Here is a 14,831-nt window from a genome sequence, read left to right as displayed (position 1 = left end):
GCCCCCCCCTTCCACGTGTTCCCACTCTTTGCGGAAGTTCAGCTCATTGACCATATAAGGAGTGACCCCCTCCATAAAAGGAGAGCTGTTTCTTTATATGGAGGAAAGTAGTTCCGGTGCCTCCCTCCAGCAACACGTCTGCTGCTGATATCCCTGCGCCCCAGGATCCATAGAACCCGCGACTGCTTCGCTGTGATCGGGTTCGGACGTGTGGATGACGTCACTGTAACGTTTGCCACCGAGTGTGTGATGTGTGACGCGAGCCGACTGACAGGAATGCGTGAAGTGCGGGGAACTACATTCAGCAGCGGAGTGACACCGCGCGCGCTCCTCGTCATTTCCTTATGTGGAGCGGAGGGATCTGGGGGCCGGGCCTCAGTGCAGAAACACAACTTTTAAACTTTATTTCATTTTCATGGACGAACACTGTCCGAACGTGTTTCCGGTGCCGCTCGGTCGTTCGGCCTGAACCGTCGACGGCTCCCGGACTTTGTGAGGTGAGTAGCGGCTAAGTGGCTAGCTACTAGCCGGCAGCTAGCGGCGCTGCTAGCGAACTCTGCCCGGGCTGCAGCTCCCTGCCCCGGCGGGACGACCCGTGCTCACACCGGGAGGAGGAGGTGTCCAGGCCGGGGCGGGCACGGGGACGTATCGGGGACGTATCGGGGACTGCTGGCGGGAAGCGGCGCAGGAATGGGCACCAGAGCCGGAACCGGACTCACGGGGGTCACGACTGGACCCAACTCTGACCCCGGAGCGTTCAGCACCGAGGTGATCTACAGCGGCTCCGACCAGGACTCCGAGTCCGGGGATGAGGAGGACACGGCGGGTTCAGGCGGGGACAGGAGAGGGGTGAAGAGGGAGCGGAGCGAGAGGGAGGTCGGGCGTCAGTCCGCGCCCACCTCCGGAGGACAGAGCCGGGCTTACGTCGGGGTCAGCCCCGGGGTGCCAGGGGCCAAACCCGGCAAGAAAACCAGAGGAAGAGTCAAGATCAAGATGGAGTTCATCGACAACAAACTGAGGAGGTACACGACGTTCAGCAAGAGGAAGACCGGCATCATGAAGAAGGTGAGTCCGCAGCTGGGGTCAGAGGTCACAGGGTCAGAAGGTCTCTCAGGTAGGTCCACTGTGGTCATGTGGCTCAAAGGTCCCAGAACAGAGGTCAAAGGTCACAGCACAGAGATACATATATATATAGGCTAATACAATCAGTGTGTAACCCCTGTGCCCCTCCCCTCTCCCTCTGCAGGCGTACGAGCTGTCCACGTTGACCGGGACTCAGGTGCTGCTGCTGGTCGCCAGTGAGACGGGTCACGTGTACACGTTCGCCACCAGGAAGCTGCAGCCGATGATCACCTCGGAGACGGGCAAAGCTCTGATCCAGACCTGCCTGAACTCTCCGGACTCCCCCCCCCGCTCCGACCCCTCCTCCGACCAGAGGATGAGCGCCACGGGCTTCGAGGAGACCGACCTCACCTACCAGGTCTCTGAGGCAGAGGGGTGCGCAGAGGCCGCCAAGGTAACGCCAGTGAGACTCGGTGGTTAGATCCCTGCTCATGAAGATGTGGAGTTCATAATCAATGAGGTCACCTGATCAACAGGGGCTTCTCAGTGCCCCCCCGTCGTGAACTGTCTGTCTCTCTCTCTACAGGATCTGTTCAAACCAGTCTTCACCTTGTCCAACCTGCCCATCACTACACAGACCACGCCCCCCGCCTCCTCTTCACCATCCTCCTCTTCGTCTTCGTCCTCTGTGTCCATGCAGGTGCAAACCACTGCCCCCTCCTGGCAGCTACCCTCCTCCACAAATGGGACCGTGTTGAAGACGTCGGCGGGTGTCATGCTTCCTGCAGGCTTCACCTTGATGCCAGGTAGGTGGGCGGGGTTTCCTCCCCCTGTCTGTCACTGGGGGTGGGGGGGGGGGTCTCTTTCTAAACACATCTGTATCCAGGTGTCCAAACACATTTGGCCTCCTTTTCTTACTAACCCTGCCTCCCAGGTGGCTCGCTGCCCCCTGGCACACACACCATCCCCCTCACTCAGCTGCAGGGCCAGTCTTTGTCCTTCCAGGGCCCCGTGGCCCCCGGCCACACCGCCACGCGGCACGCTCCGTCCACACAGGCCACCACGCTGCTCCACCTTCCCGCCACTGTGACACTCGCCAGCACAGGTCAGCACGCTGCCACGCCCACTGCACATGTCTGTGAATCACTGCTCCTGTAATCACATCTTTGTAAAGACCAGACTCATTAACATATGCGTCCACAAGGGGGTGGAGTCTCTCAGCAGCTGCATACTGTCCAGGTTCAGCACAGTCAGCAGATTTCCACCAATCAAAGCAGCTCGGACATCCACATCCCCGCCTCCTCCACAGGTACGAACATAACTCCGCAGAAGAAAGACCTCTGATTGGATAGATTGACAGAGTCTCTCTCTCTCTCTCTCTCTCTCTGCAGTCAGTCTTCCTGTCTCTTCCTCCTCTTCCTCAGTAGCCGGTCACATGATGTACCCCAGTGGTCACACGGTGATGTACGCCACCCCGACGCCCTGTCTTAGTGACGGCAGCCTCACCGTCCTCAACACCTTCTCCCCGACAGGTCATGCCCAGTCACATGACCCCGGTAAGACTACTGTTATTTGAATATGTAATTATGTATTATTATCTGGGTGTAAATATTACTGTGAGTTTCTGTGTCGGCCCTAAACTCCAGTGCAGTTGTTTACTTTACTTAATCAAGTTTTTGGATTTGGGTCTTACACGTTCTTCTGGTGCCGGTGGTCAGGCTCTGTCCCGCAGGTCTTCCTCACCTCGCTCCCTCCGGTCGGGGCTCAGATCCCGGTGTCGGCAGTTCAGCTCCATCAGGTACAACCTCACCTTTGACACCAGTGACACGAGAGCTGGTCCTGAACTATGAAGCTATGAAGGTTTATGACAAGGTGTGATGACTTTAAAATGAAGAATGAGACAGAGGAAGTGTGTTTACAGAGGTTCATGAAGACACTGGATGTGACACTGATGTGGTTTCCGACAGGAGGAGCCTCTGCGTCACCACGTGTGTGTTTGTGTTTCAGATGGTGATCAGTCAGCAGAGCAGCAGCAGTAACCTGACCGAGCTGCAGGTCGTCAGTCTGGACGTCCACCAATCAAAAGACGACTGATGGTCACATGACGCATGCATCATCGCAGTCAGCCACTTCTCACATCCTGTGTTTGTTGTGATAATGCTGCAGACATCCTGTTTTCTTCTCTTCTTCATCATCATGTAAACCTGTATTACAGTTTTATGAATGTATGTTTTTATATCTTCAGTATATTTTGTTCACATTTTAATTTGAGAGGAAAAAAAAGTGCCAAAAACTCTGAGATGTTTTTTCATTAAAATCTCTGCATCGTGTTTTGATGTCAGGATGTTTATCAGCTGACCCCATGTCAGCATATTGTTTTCTCTGATGCATATGTGGACCAATCACAGACGAGTATTTCTCCGGTTTTGATTCAATTATCATTAATGTTGACACTGAAATTGAAAAAGAACAATAAATGTTTATATTGAACACAGCTCTGATGTTTATTGGTCAGGTTTATGATCATGTGATCAGTTGGGTTGTTGTTTTATCAGCACCCCCCCCCCCCCCCCCCCCCTCTTGTCATTTGTGTAATGAGCTGCATGTTCCTCTGAGACAACCAGCAAAAAGAAAGAGAAGAAGAGAAAACATGATGAATATCAACTGGCCCGGACCCTCAGGGGCCCGAAAGGTGTAGCTTATATATAAACATATATATATATACATAAATATATTATGGAGAGCTATGAGACTACATATATAAATATAACTATAACATAATATCTTCATACACAGTATATGTTTGCGCTACAGCGCCGCCCGGTGGTACAAATGTGTGGTGCGAACCCTCTGACGTCACGCACTGCGTCGCTGACTGTACACGTCACAGGTGCGACACGCGCGGCGCTCTTTCTCTTAGCGTGTTAGCCTTTAGCCACAAGCTGCGCAGCGCCGACGTCTCGAGTGTTTCCCGGATTCTCGCTGAGTTCAGTCGAATTAAAGAGTCGGAGAACATGGCTGTCGCCGGGGTTCAGAGCCGGAAGAGGCTCCTGAAGGACGAGGACATGACCAAGGTGGAGTTTGAGACCAGCGAGGAGGTGGACGTCACCCCCACCTTCGACACCATGGGGCTGCGGGAGGACCTTCTCCGCGGCATCTACGCCTACGGTAAGCCGAGGATCCTCGAGGCCTCCGCCGTTAGCTTAGGATACTAAAGCTAACTGCTCACGAGCGCGATGTGGTTAAAGAAGTTAAAGTGATTAATGTTTACTGCTGATCAGGTTTATTTAGTCTCGAACATGGAAACGTTTTCAGTGTGGGAGATTAATTATGGGAACAATAAAGGAATCTGAATCTTCCAACGTTAGCATATTAGCATTAGCCGTAGATGTACATCCTGGTAGAAGAGCTGCTCAGATCTCCTCTGGTCGGATCGATAATCAAATCAAACTTTTTAATAAACTTTACACATTCGAGCCAGAGTCTGTTTCTAACTGACGGAGCCTTGATCACAGACCGAGTCACAAAGAGCCAGAGAACCGAGCTGAGGAGACTGGAGCCCCGGGCCCGTCCCCATGTCCCCCCTGCCCCTTGTTCCCGGGGACCACACTGCCCCCTGAACCGGAGTCACACCGACTTCTGGAGGGAATGTTACGAGTAGGCACATCCGTTCAAGAAGCTGTTACATCATCAGTAGTCTATGTAAACAGACCAGACGGTTTACCCGGGACGTCAGAGTAATAACATGGAGGAGATCCTAAAGACTAAAGTCACAAACCTATAATATCACAATAACATTTGGGATGGAGTTATGTAAATAAACAGGATTTGATGGATCGCTACGATGACCTCGATACTAAACCAAGATATTACAATGATCGTAATTTTTTAATCCTTATTAATGGAGAAAATACTACATGTGTGGGTCTCTCTCGGTTTCCATGGACATTCTCCGTTTGAATGAGGGTCTGAACTCTTGGCCCCTCCCCCTCAATCCCAACAAGTATCGATTAAATGGGATTTGGCCAATGACGACATTGTGTCTGTCTCTACCCGTCTGTCTCTCTCCACCTCTGTGTCGCTGTCTCTACCTCTACCTGTCTGTCTCTTCTCTCTACCTCTCTGTCTCTATCTGTCTGTCTCTTCCTGTCTGTGTCTCTACCCATCTGTCTCTCTCCACCTCTCTGTGTCTCTGTCTCTACCTCTACCTGTCTGTCTCTTCTCTCTATCTATCTGTCTCTTCCCTCTGTCTCTCTCTACCTGTCTGTCTCTTCTCTCTCTCTACCTCTCTCTGTCTGTCTCTACCTCTCTGTCTGTCTCCTCTCTCTCTCTCTACCCCTCTGTCTCTACCTCTCTCTGTCTCTCTCTACCTCTCTCTGTCTGTCTCTTCTCTGTCTATACCTCTCTTTCTCTCTGTCTCTACCTCTCTCTCTCTCTCTCTACCCCTCTGTCTCTACCTCTCTGTCTCTTCTCTCTACCTCTCTGTCTCTTCTCTCTGTTTCTCTACCTCTACCTGTCTGTCTCTATCTGTCTCTCTCTATGTATCTCTGTCTCTCTCTCTACCCCTCTGTCTCTACCTCTCTGTCTCTACCTCTCTGTCTGTATCTTCTCTCTCTCTACCTCTCTCTGTTTCTCTCTCCACCTCTGTCTGTCTCCTCTCTCTCTCTATCCCTCTGTCTCTCTCTCTCTGTCTCTACCCCTCTGTCTCTACCTCTCTGTCTGTCTCTTATTTCTACCTCTGTTTCTCTCTCTCTCTCTACCTCTCTGTCTCTACCTCTCTGTCTCTACCCCTCTGTCTCTACCTCTCTTTCTCTCTGTCTGTCTCCTATCTCTCTCTCTCTACCCCTCTGTCTCTTCTCTCTACCTCTGTTTCTCTTCTCTCTCTGTCTCTACTTCTACCTCTCCCTCCACCTCTCTGTCGGTCTTGACGATTAAGTTGATGCTGTGAAATCCGTGGAAACAGAAACATCAGGTCATGTGTTTTACATGTTTGTTTGTAAACTGACTGTTTAACGACAGATGACTGATTTCACTTTTGAATCTTTGAATGTGTGTAAACAACGTTCTGGTTGTGCTCTGTTAGAACCACGTGTGTGTTTGTGTTTCAGGGTTTGAGAAACCGTCTGCCATCCAGCAGCGAGCCATCAAGCAGATCATCAAAGGCAGAGACGTCATCGCTCAGTAAGAACTTTAAAAGCAGAACTTACATCTGTTCTGAACCAAAACGTTTTCTAACAGCTGCTCTCTGATCTGCTCAGGTCTCAGTCTGGAACCGGAAAGACGGCGACGTTCTGTGTGTCTGTGCTGCAGTGTCTGGACATCCAGGTCAGTGTTGTGTCAGTGCTCTCTGCATCATTTCAGCTGGTCGTGCTCTGGTGTTAGTCTGGTGTGTACGTCGTCTTCATTCTCAAACACGGATGAGCTGGAGTCACGAACAGGTTCCGTCTGTCGTTGATGTTTAAGAAGACGTCTGAAGTGAAGCTGCTGCCAAAACTAGTTCTGGTTCTTGTTTATCTGGTGTTCGGGTCATTGGTGCATCTGTGTTCAGTGTGAGCCCGGATGACCTTTGACCCTAGACCTAGTTGCTGTGTCTGAACTGGATTGGTTGAGCTGATGAGTTTCGTGTGTGCAGGTGAGGGAGACCCAGGCGCTGATCCTCGCTCCAACCAGAGAGCTGGCCGGACAGATTCAGAAGGTAGCTCACACAACCCACTGTAATGAATGAGCAGCTGTGGTGCTGACGTGTCCTGGTCTCTGATTAGCTCTCTCTCTCTTCTGTGTCAAGGTGCTACTGGCTCTGGGAGACTACATGAATGTCCAGTGTCACGCCTGCATCGGAGGAACCAACGTGGGGGAGGACATCAGGAAGCTGGACTACGGTCAGCACGTGGTGGCGGGGACACCTGGACGAGTGTTTGGTGAGTCAGACGTCAGCCTCTGTTCTCTCTGCTGGTTGGTCCGTCTCTGAATCGAGTCACCAGTGTAACGTCCATGTTGGTTTTCCTTCAGATATGATTCGTCGCAGGAGTCTGAGGACGAGAGCCATCAAGATGCTGGTGCTGGACGAAGCCGACGAGATGCTCAACAAAGGTGAGACACAGTTTGTCTGAGGTGAACGGAACTCTGGGAAACTTTGTTCATGTGTATTAATCTGCTGTTTTCTAAACGTGTTAAAAACTGAATGAGGTTTGGTGCAGAGTGGGATTGTGAAGCAAGTGGTTGAACTCGTCTCAGAGGAACTGAGAACCTGATGGAGGTGGAACCTTCTCTGTTCAGGTTTTAAGGAGCAGATCTACGATGTGTATCGTTACCTGCCCCCCGCCACACAGGTGTGTCTGATCAGTGCCACGCTGCCGCATGAGATCCTGGAGATGACCAACAAGTTCATGACCGACCCCATTCGCATCCTGGTCAAACGGTAAGAACACAAACCGTGGAGCAGGTGTTTCAGAAACACAACCGACAGCTGACCTCTGTTTCTCTCTCTCTCTCTCTCTCTCTGTGTGTGTGTGTGTCGCTCGGCCTCAGTGATGAGTTGACTCTCGAGGGGATTAAACAGTTCTTCGTGGCCGTGGAGAGAGAGGAGTGGAAGTTTGACACTCTGTGTGATCTGTACGACACGCTGACCATCACACAGGCCGTCATCTTCTGTAACACCAAGAGAAAGGTCTGAACACACACTTCTCTGTGGATATGTAGATCTGACACAAATTGTAACTTGTTTGTTATGATTTATAAAAGTGCATTAATATAAAAGCTTGTATGTGACAGACAGCAGCAAAGCCTTGTGGGAGTTTGAGACCGTGTGTGTGTTTCAGGTGGACTGGCTCACAGAGAAGATGAGAGAGGCGAACTTCACCGTGTCGTCGATGCACGGAGACATGCCTCAGAAAGAGAGAGAGTCCATCATGAAGGAGTTCCGATCCGGAGCCAGGTAACGTGGACCAGCACCAGGGGCTCAGTGGGTCGACAGCCGGGAACTGAGTGTAACTGTGTTCTCTGGTTTTTCAGTCGCGTGTTGATCTCCACGGATGTCTGGGCTCGAGGTTTAGACGTCCCTCAGGTTTCTCTGATCATCAACTACGACCTGCCCAACAACAGAGAGCTCTACATCCACAGGTGCGTTGCTCCACAGTCACCATCGCCACAGTGACGTTTGTGAAATCAGTATCTGGTTTGTTCAATTAGCCGTTCTGTAATGAGCTGGTGTGACCTCTGACACTCAGGATTGGTCGATCTGGTCGTTATGGTCGTAAAGGTGTGGCCATTAACTTCGTAAAGAACGACGACATCCGGATCCTGAGAGACATCGAGCAGTACTACTCCACCCAGATCGACGAGATGCCCATGAACGGTACGATCGGCCAATCAGAGCCCTCATCTCCTGCCCACATCTCAACCAGTTTGATTGGTCACCTCCTGTTGCATCAGGCGCTGCAGTGCATGTTGGAATTTATAGTATCAACAACTAAAATGGAGTTAGCACTTTAGCCATTGAAGCTAGCAGGTGTTAGCTTCCATACTAACGTGTCTGTCTGTTTTCAGTGGCTGACCTGATCTGATGACGTCCCCCCCCCCCCCGACTTCCCAGGTTTTGTCTTTTTAAACCTCGTTTTTTCTTAACTCTACTTGTGAGGAGTCAACAACTGAGACTCCAGATTTTTGTTTTTGTAAATAAAGTTTTGGTTCAGTGTTTAAAGGTGAAAGAATCTTTTATTCATTTAAGAAAAACTCAATAAAACGTTTGAATATCAATTTAAAAGTTTCTTTCTCATTCATGACGAAAATGTAACTATTGACATTTTGATCTAAACAAACAGACGAGAAGAGTCGACTCGTTTGAATTACATTTTATTAAAAAAGATTTTACACAGAAGGAAAAATGAACAAGAATAAGATGAAGTGATAAAAAATCATACGTGATTTGTCATTAACTGATTTCACATCACATATTAAAACTGTAGAATCACATGATGTGTGAGCGCCACACCAATAATAAACAAACCACCGTTAAAACCTTCTGTCCCAAAACCTGAAGCTTCATTATAAAAATAGTTCTTCTTCATGACGACCCTCGGACTCATCACATCCTCAGGATGAGGTCACATGTTTCCATGTCCTCGTTACATGTTCATAGATTCACATTAATGTGGTCACATGTTCAGGTGACTGGTTCCACTTAACACTTCCACGATGATGTCATACTAAGCTGTTATTTCATTGGTGGACTTGATAAAAACTCTTTACTAAACACATAGTGAATTAATGACCATCACGCGTGTCGCTATTGGTCAGGAGGATTTGGGGGCGGGGTTTAGTGTCAGGACCTGCTTCTAATAAACATGCTCTGAATGGTCCATTCGACTTGTGTGTGGGTGGGGGGGGAGGAAGCAAGCTGTTAACATTAAACCAGCCAGTCAGAGGAGGACCGGGTGAGAGGGCGGAGGCTGATTGGAAGAGGTCTACAGGTGGCGTCTTATGAACCAGATCTCGTTCCGGCGGCGCGGCACCCCGGGGTTATCGTACGCAGCGACCATGTAGCTGCTTCTGTGAAGGTCGTCGCTCACACCGAGGATCTCCCAGAACAGAGCGATCTGCCGCGCCACCGTCTCCTCTGTGGTCGTCCCCAAGAACGTCCTGTCAGCCAATCAGAGAGCAGACATCTGATAAACCATCGTGGAATTGTAACATTCATCCAATCAGAGCAGCTTATTTCGATGGTTTAGTTTCAATCGACACGGAGAAGTGATGACGGGCATTTTTTTATTTAGTGCAGTAAAATATTTCAACAGGTTTCCATAACAACAGAATTGTATCCAGAAAGGTATCAATCATTTTATTAATACAATATGATTCATAATTAACCATGAGGTGGCTCTGACCTGGCGAGGACTCTCATTGGCTCTCTGTGGACGACGGTGATGTCGGGGTCGCAGGGCTGGGGGGGGGTGCTGGTCTGAAACTCAGCCGGCAGGAAGAAGGACGTCTGGATCTCTTTGTTGAACGTGGCTCCGCCCTCTTTCAGGTGGATGTTATTGATGACCGGCACCGTCATCCCCAGGTATCGACCTACACACGACCAACACACAACCAACACACGACCAACACACAACCAACAACACTTCACCATGTGTTACCGTGCAAACCAGCTCCTGTGGGAGGGGCTATGTAGATCAGTGGGAGTGGCTCTCAGGTGTGTAGTGGGCGGAGTCTGACCTGCAGAGTTCTCTTTACAGATGAAGCGCATCAGTTTCATGAAGCCGTTGGAGATGCTCTGCTCGTACAGATCCTCTCCTCGGGTCACACTCGCCCAGTGTCCCGCAGGATACACCCGCTCCTCCCACAGCACCTCCCCCATCTGCAGGACACACGCCTCTCACCCGTCAATACACACACACACACACACACACACACACAGTCACACACACACATGTATACACACACTCCTCACCTGTCAGTACACACACACCTTACCTTTTCATGGCAGGTTATTGTGGTGAAGGGGAGGGGCTCCCTCTGCTGGCTGTTGCGGGTCATCTCCTGTATGGGTCCGGTCATTTCTGAAACATGAGTGATGACGTCACCTTTAGTCACGAAACTTTCACGCCTGAGCTGGTTGCCATGACAGCGTTGGTACAATCACATGATATTTAATTAAGTTATTTATCGCTGATGTGGTTTTATTCTAAGGGTGGTTATGACCCCCCCCCCCCCCCCACCTTGAGGTACAGACACCTGGTGGGTACTGGCGACCGCCTGCCAATGGGACAGCAGCCTGTCTCTATCCTCTTCATCCATTGGCTCGGGGTTGTCAGTGATGTCATCGTCCAACTGCTCGTCGTCCAATCCATCGAGGTCTTCCAGAGAGATTAGAGCCATGACCACCAGGGGGAGACAATCTTTGACCTGCAGAGACTGTCAACAGACACATGTCGGTTTATTGATATTATTCAGTCCTGCAGAGAAACACGGATCCGTCACTCATCTGATCAGCTGTCAATCACCAGGGGAAGATTGACTGATGACAAATCATTGAAACAGAGAATAATCAGCAGGTTATTAATGATGACTCAGATTGTATTTCCATGCTGAAGTAATCGCTGGATGTTCCTGAGGCGACGAGGTCTCGACTGGTCCGGTTCTTCATGAACCGGTTCACTTATAAACTACCTGTTATAAAGTAACTGAACCGGTTCTGATCTGTCTGATTGGTGCGTTGTGGATCGTCCTCATTAAAACCTCTTTCACGACTGGTTTCTTATAATTTAAAATTGCTCCCACTTCCTGACAGCAGACTGATCGTGGATCGATGAAGATATTTCATTGATCCGAATTTCGACGGTTCCGAATTTTAATTTCGATTCGGATCCGAGATCGATCAAAGACCCGTTTCCGGTCCGTGGAGCGGTTCCGGGCCTGTGTGGCCCCGGCGCAAGTCCCCGCCGGACCGGGTCCAGACAGCCCGCTCGTCCGCTTCGGTCCGACTCGGCTGGGACCGGACGGTTTGCATGACGTCACCTGCACCGACAGGACACCGCGGAGGACCTGGACCGGAACCGGGTTCAGTTAGCACGGTTCGAATTAGCACAGTTAGCACGATTATCCTCTGAATCAAGACCACGAACCGGACCCGGGTCTGTGACACGGGTCTGGTTGAGTTCACACCTTCACACCTTCTCCAGGTGAGTCCGCGCTGTTCACACCGGATTCACACCGTCAACACAACAACAACAACACTTCAGCTTAGGATCCACTTCCGCTGGACCGCGCGCTAAGGACTCTTCACAATAAGAGCTAATACTGTAAACACATTGAATTGACATGTGAGAGACGGACAAGTAGAGAGAGAGAAAGAGAGGGACAGACAGATAAGTAGAGAGAGAGAAAGAGAGGGACAGACAGACAGGTAGAAAGAGAGACAGATGTTAGTAGAATTAGAAGGTGGATGATAAATAATATTAGATACAATTACAAAATAAACTGTGTAAAGTCAAAATTCCCGACAGATCTGTGCGTCTGCGTGCGTGTGTGTGTGTGTGTGTGTGTGTGTGTGTGTGTGTGTGTGTGTGTGTGTGTGTGTGTGTGTGTGTGTGTGTGTGTGTGTGTGTGTGTGTGTGTGTGTACCTGGCTCTGCAGGTCGATGTTCCTCACACCTCAGCCAGTGAGTCCAGAGCTTTACTGGGATCCACAGTGAAGACTCTCCACTGGTTGGTGACCACTGCTGTAACGTGTTACGGTGAAAACACGTTCAAATCAAATCAAATCAAAGTTTATTGTCACATGCACCAATGACAGCGTCATCGGAGCAGTGAAATTCTTATGACATGGCAGCAAACATCTACGCAGTAGGCGACTTTACAAAATGACAAAAAAATAACATACTATGTAACATAACATATAACATAACATTGTAACATATAACATATAACACAGTCAAGTGAATATTAAATTAAGTAATATGAATATATGTATAACATATAACATAGTCAAATTAAAGTCAAAGTTAAATGAAGCAGCAGTTTACAGGGTGAAGGAGTGGGGAATATTAAATTAAATCAAATAATATGAATATAGGTATTACATAGGCAGATAAAAGTCAAATGAAGTAGCAGTTTACACGGTGAAGGACTGGGTAATATTAAATTAAATTAAATTAAATAATATGAATATAGGTATTACATAGGCAGATAAAAGTCCAAATGAAGCAGCAGTTTACAGGGTGAAGAAGTGGGGAATATTAAATAAAATAATATGAATATATGTATAACATATAACATAGTCAAATAAATTCAAATGAAGCAGCAGTTTCCAGGGTGAAGAAGTGGGGAATATTAAATAAAATAATATGAATATATGTATAACATATAACATAGTCAAATAAATTCAAATGAAGCAGCAGTTTTCAGGGTGAAGAAGTGGGTAATATTAAATAAGATAAGTATATGTGAAGTAAGTGTATTTGTATGATTCGGGAGCAGAATGTACATGGTGACTATTCAGAGGATAGAAAAAAAAAATGCTATCTAACGTAACATATAACATCACATCGTAACATATAATGTAGTCAAGTAAAGCAGTAGTTTACAGGGTGAATGGAATATTAAATTAAATAATATGAACATGAATATATGTATAAATATAACATAGTCAAGTCAAAGTCAAATGAAGTAGCAGTTTACACATTCTCGACGATGTTTATTAATGAACTCTATTTTCTATGGTTTTCTTCCTTCATGTGTTAGATATTAGTATTTTGTGTTTATACTTAAAAAAACGTGTGTTTTTCTTTGAAGCAAATAAAAACAGTTTTTTTAACGTCACGATTCTCCAATAAGCTTTGAGATCAACTTGTTTTATACTGTATGTGAATAAAACACTAAATGAAAACTTACATGTCAAATAAATCCAATGAAAATATGATCAAGGCTTTGGTCAAGTTTTCTGTGAAATAGAATTTACACTCACATCAGTTTTATTTCTTGTTTTCATAGAAAGTAGTTTCTATGGTGGAATTCCAGTGAATCCAGTTTAGACTTGATGGAAAACCATGTTGTCTGCAGCCAGGTACTCTGGCTCTTTGCTGACACCTTGTGGTCAAACACTGGTACTGTTGGGATGCAAGTCTCAGCAGTTGTTGAAATACACAACGGTCAAATGATGCATCACAATGCAGCTGTATTTCTGTAGATCTATAAACCACACTGTGACTGGACTGTATGAATGTGACCTGACGTGGCAGAGTTCTGCAGATGGAGTCACACATTCAGCTCCAACACCAAATATAACAACCTTCAACTCACAGGAGGAAACATGGGTTTGAGCTCAGGCTTCATTTGATGGAGTTGGGCCGTTTGGGAGTTTTCCACATTTTAACAAACTATTGACGAATCAGACCGATCTCAAGGAAACACGTCTTCATCGAGTTCACATGATGTTGTTACAGTTAATAACAATATATATGTTATTATTATTGTTATTATAAATGTCTTAAAAAAACTATTTCATGAGTTAGGTTACAAACAACAGTTTTAATTTTAGAACACACGCACACACAAACAAACAAACAAACACAGACACATACACACAAACACACAGAGTCACGTGATTTCCAGTAACTGTAGAGGGGGAGGAGCCTCCAGTGAAAGTGAAAGTGTTCAGACTGGTTCTCACTTCAAGGAGCAGACGGAGGAGACGTGAAGTCTGAGGCTGGTGAGTGTTCAGCTACATTTATATTATTCATTCATATTATTTTACAGTCAGTGTTTTTCACTGGATCCAGAGACAGATGTGAACAGCAGGTCTGGATCAAAGAGACTTCAAAGGACTAATTAACAGAGTTAACTCACAGCTTCACTTTTTATCTGTTCATCAAGTGTTTAATAACACAACGTGTTTACACAATCACACGTTACAGTCACCTGATTGTGTGTGTTTGTGTGTGTGTGTGTGTGTCCTTGCTGGGAAGTTTTGGGTGCGGTTCTTAAACTTTTTTGTCCTGATTCCTGTGAGCTCCGTAAAACAGGAAGTGACGCAATTCGCTTACCGTAGTACGTCGAGAGAGAGAGAGAGAGAGAGAGAGAGAGAGACTCTTTTCCTTCCTGAGGTTTCTGATGTGATCACTGTATTTCCTTGTATATAAGTACTCCTGTGTACTCAAATAAATACCAGTAATACAAACTATGAAGCCCTGCATCTATTTCACAATAAAACATTTAAAAATAAATGAATTGATTCAGTCGACAGAAACGCTGAAGTGCTTTTATTTTGGA

At 47.4% G+C, this 14,831-nt stretch overlaps 4 protein-coding genes across 16 annotated transcripts in view; 3 read left to right on the top strand and 1 right to left on the bottom strand.

Annotated features, from left to right (window-relative positions):
* Positions 1-173: 173 nt before the first annotated feature.
* Positions 174-3,556, top strand: LOC128432073 (serum response factor). Of its 2 annotated transcripts, XM_053417679.1 has the most exons (8): positions 174-1,065; positions 1,247-1,516; positions 1,649-1,868; positions 1,997-2,167; positions 2,267-2,371; positions 2,454-2,618; positions 2,781-2,860; positions 3,070-3,556. In XM_053417679.1, exons 1-8 carry the CDS (start codon positions 691-693, stop codon positions 3,154-3,156), a joined length of 1,473 nt encoding a protein of 490 aa, XP_053273654.1. In that variant the 5' UTR covers positions 174-690; the 3' UTR covers positions 3,157-3,556. The 2 variants fall into 2 exon arrangements, with proteins under 2 accessions (XP_053273654.1, XP_053273655.1); XM_053417680.1 differs by lacking the exon at positions 1,997-2,167 and having other exon boundaries at positions 178-1,065.
* A 403-nt stretch (positions 3,557-3,959) lies between these two features.
* eif4a3 (eukaryotic translation initiation factor 4A3) lies at positions 3,960-8,817 on the top strand. Its single transcript, XM_053417683.1, has 12 exons — positions 3,960-4,230; positions 6,171-6,243; positions 6,321-6,387; positions 6,695-6,757; positions 6,848-6,980; positions 7,072-7,152; positions 7,339-7,480; positions 7,591-7,729; positions 7,881-7,996; positions 8,074-8,181; positions 8,289-8,416; positions 8,608-8,817. Exons 1-12 carry the CDS (start codon positions 4,077-4,079, stop codon positions 8,622-8,624), a joined length of 1,221 nt encoding a protein of 406 aa, XP_053273658.1. The 5' UTR covers positions 3,960-4,076; the 3' UTR covers positions 8,625-8,817.
* An 80-nt stretch (positions 8,818-8,897) lies between these two features.
* soul4 (heme-binding protein soul4) lies at positions 8,898-11,836 on the bottom strand. Of its 2 annotated transcripts, none has more exons than XM_053417684.1 (6): positions 11,736-11,836; positions 10,782-10,977; positions 10,537-10,622; positions 10,279-10,420; positions 9,945-10,131; positions 8,898-9,699 (listed from the first exon to the last, which is right to left on the bottom strand). In XM_053417684.1, exons 2-6 carry the CDS (start codon positions 10,939-10,941, stop codon positions 9,525-9,527), a joined length of 750 nt encoding a protein of 249 aa, XP_053273659.1. In that variant the 5' UTR covers positions 10,942-10,977; positions 11,736-11,836; the 3' UTR covers positions 8,898-9,524. The 2 variants fall into 2 exon arrangements, with proteins under 2 accessions (XP_053273659.1, XP_053273660.1); XM_053417685.1 differs by having other exon boundaries at positions 11,728-11,825.
* The window catches only part of LOC128431920 (NACHT, LRR and PYD domains-containing protein 12), a 237,406-nt gene continuing 234,144 nt past the window's right edge, over positions 11,570-14,831 (top strand). For 4 of the 11 annotated variants that reach the window (XM_053417667.1, XM_053417665.1, XM_053417670.1 and 1 more), the window contains exon 1: positions 11,571-14,271. The gene's annotated coding sequence lies outside the window, so the exon portion shown is untranslated. Of the gene's footprint in view, positions 14,272-14,831 lie in introns of all 11 variants that reach the window. The other 7 variants (XR_008334755.1, XR_008334749.1, XM_053417668.1 and 4 more) reach the window with 2 other exon arrangements.

The sequence above is a fragment of the Pleuronectes platessa genome, chromosome 3 (genome assembly GCF_947347685.1).
Source record: "Pleuronectes platessa chromosome 3, fPlePla1.1, whole genome shotgun sequence".
In the NCBI taxonomy this organism is placed as follows: domain Eukaryota; kingdom Metazoa; phylum Chordata; class Actinopteri; order Pleuronectiformes; family Pleuronectidae; genus Pleuronectes; species Pleuronectes platessa.
The sequence above is the reverse complement of the archived record's forward strand: the minus strand, read 5'-3'. Positions and strand labels throughout refer to the sequence as shown.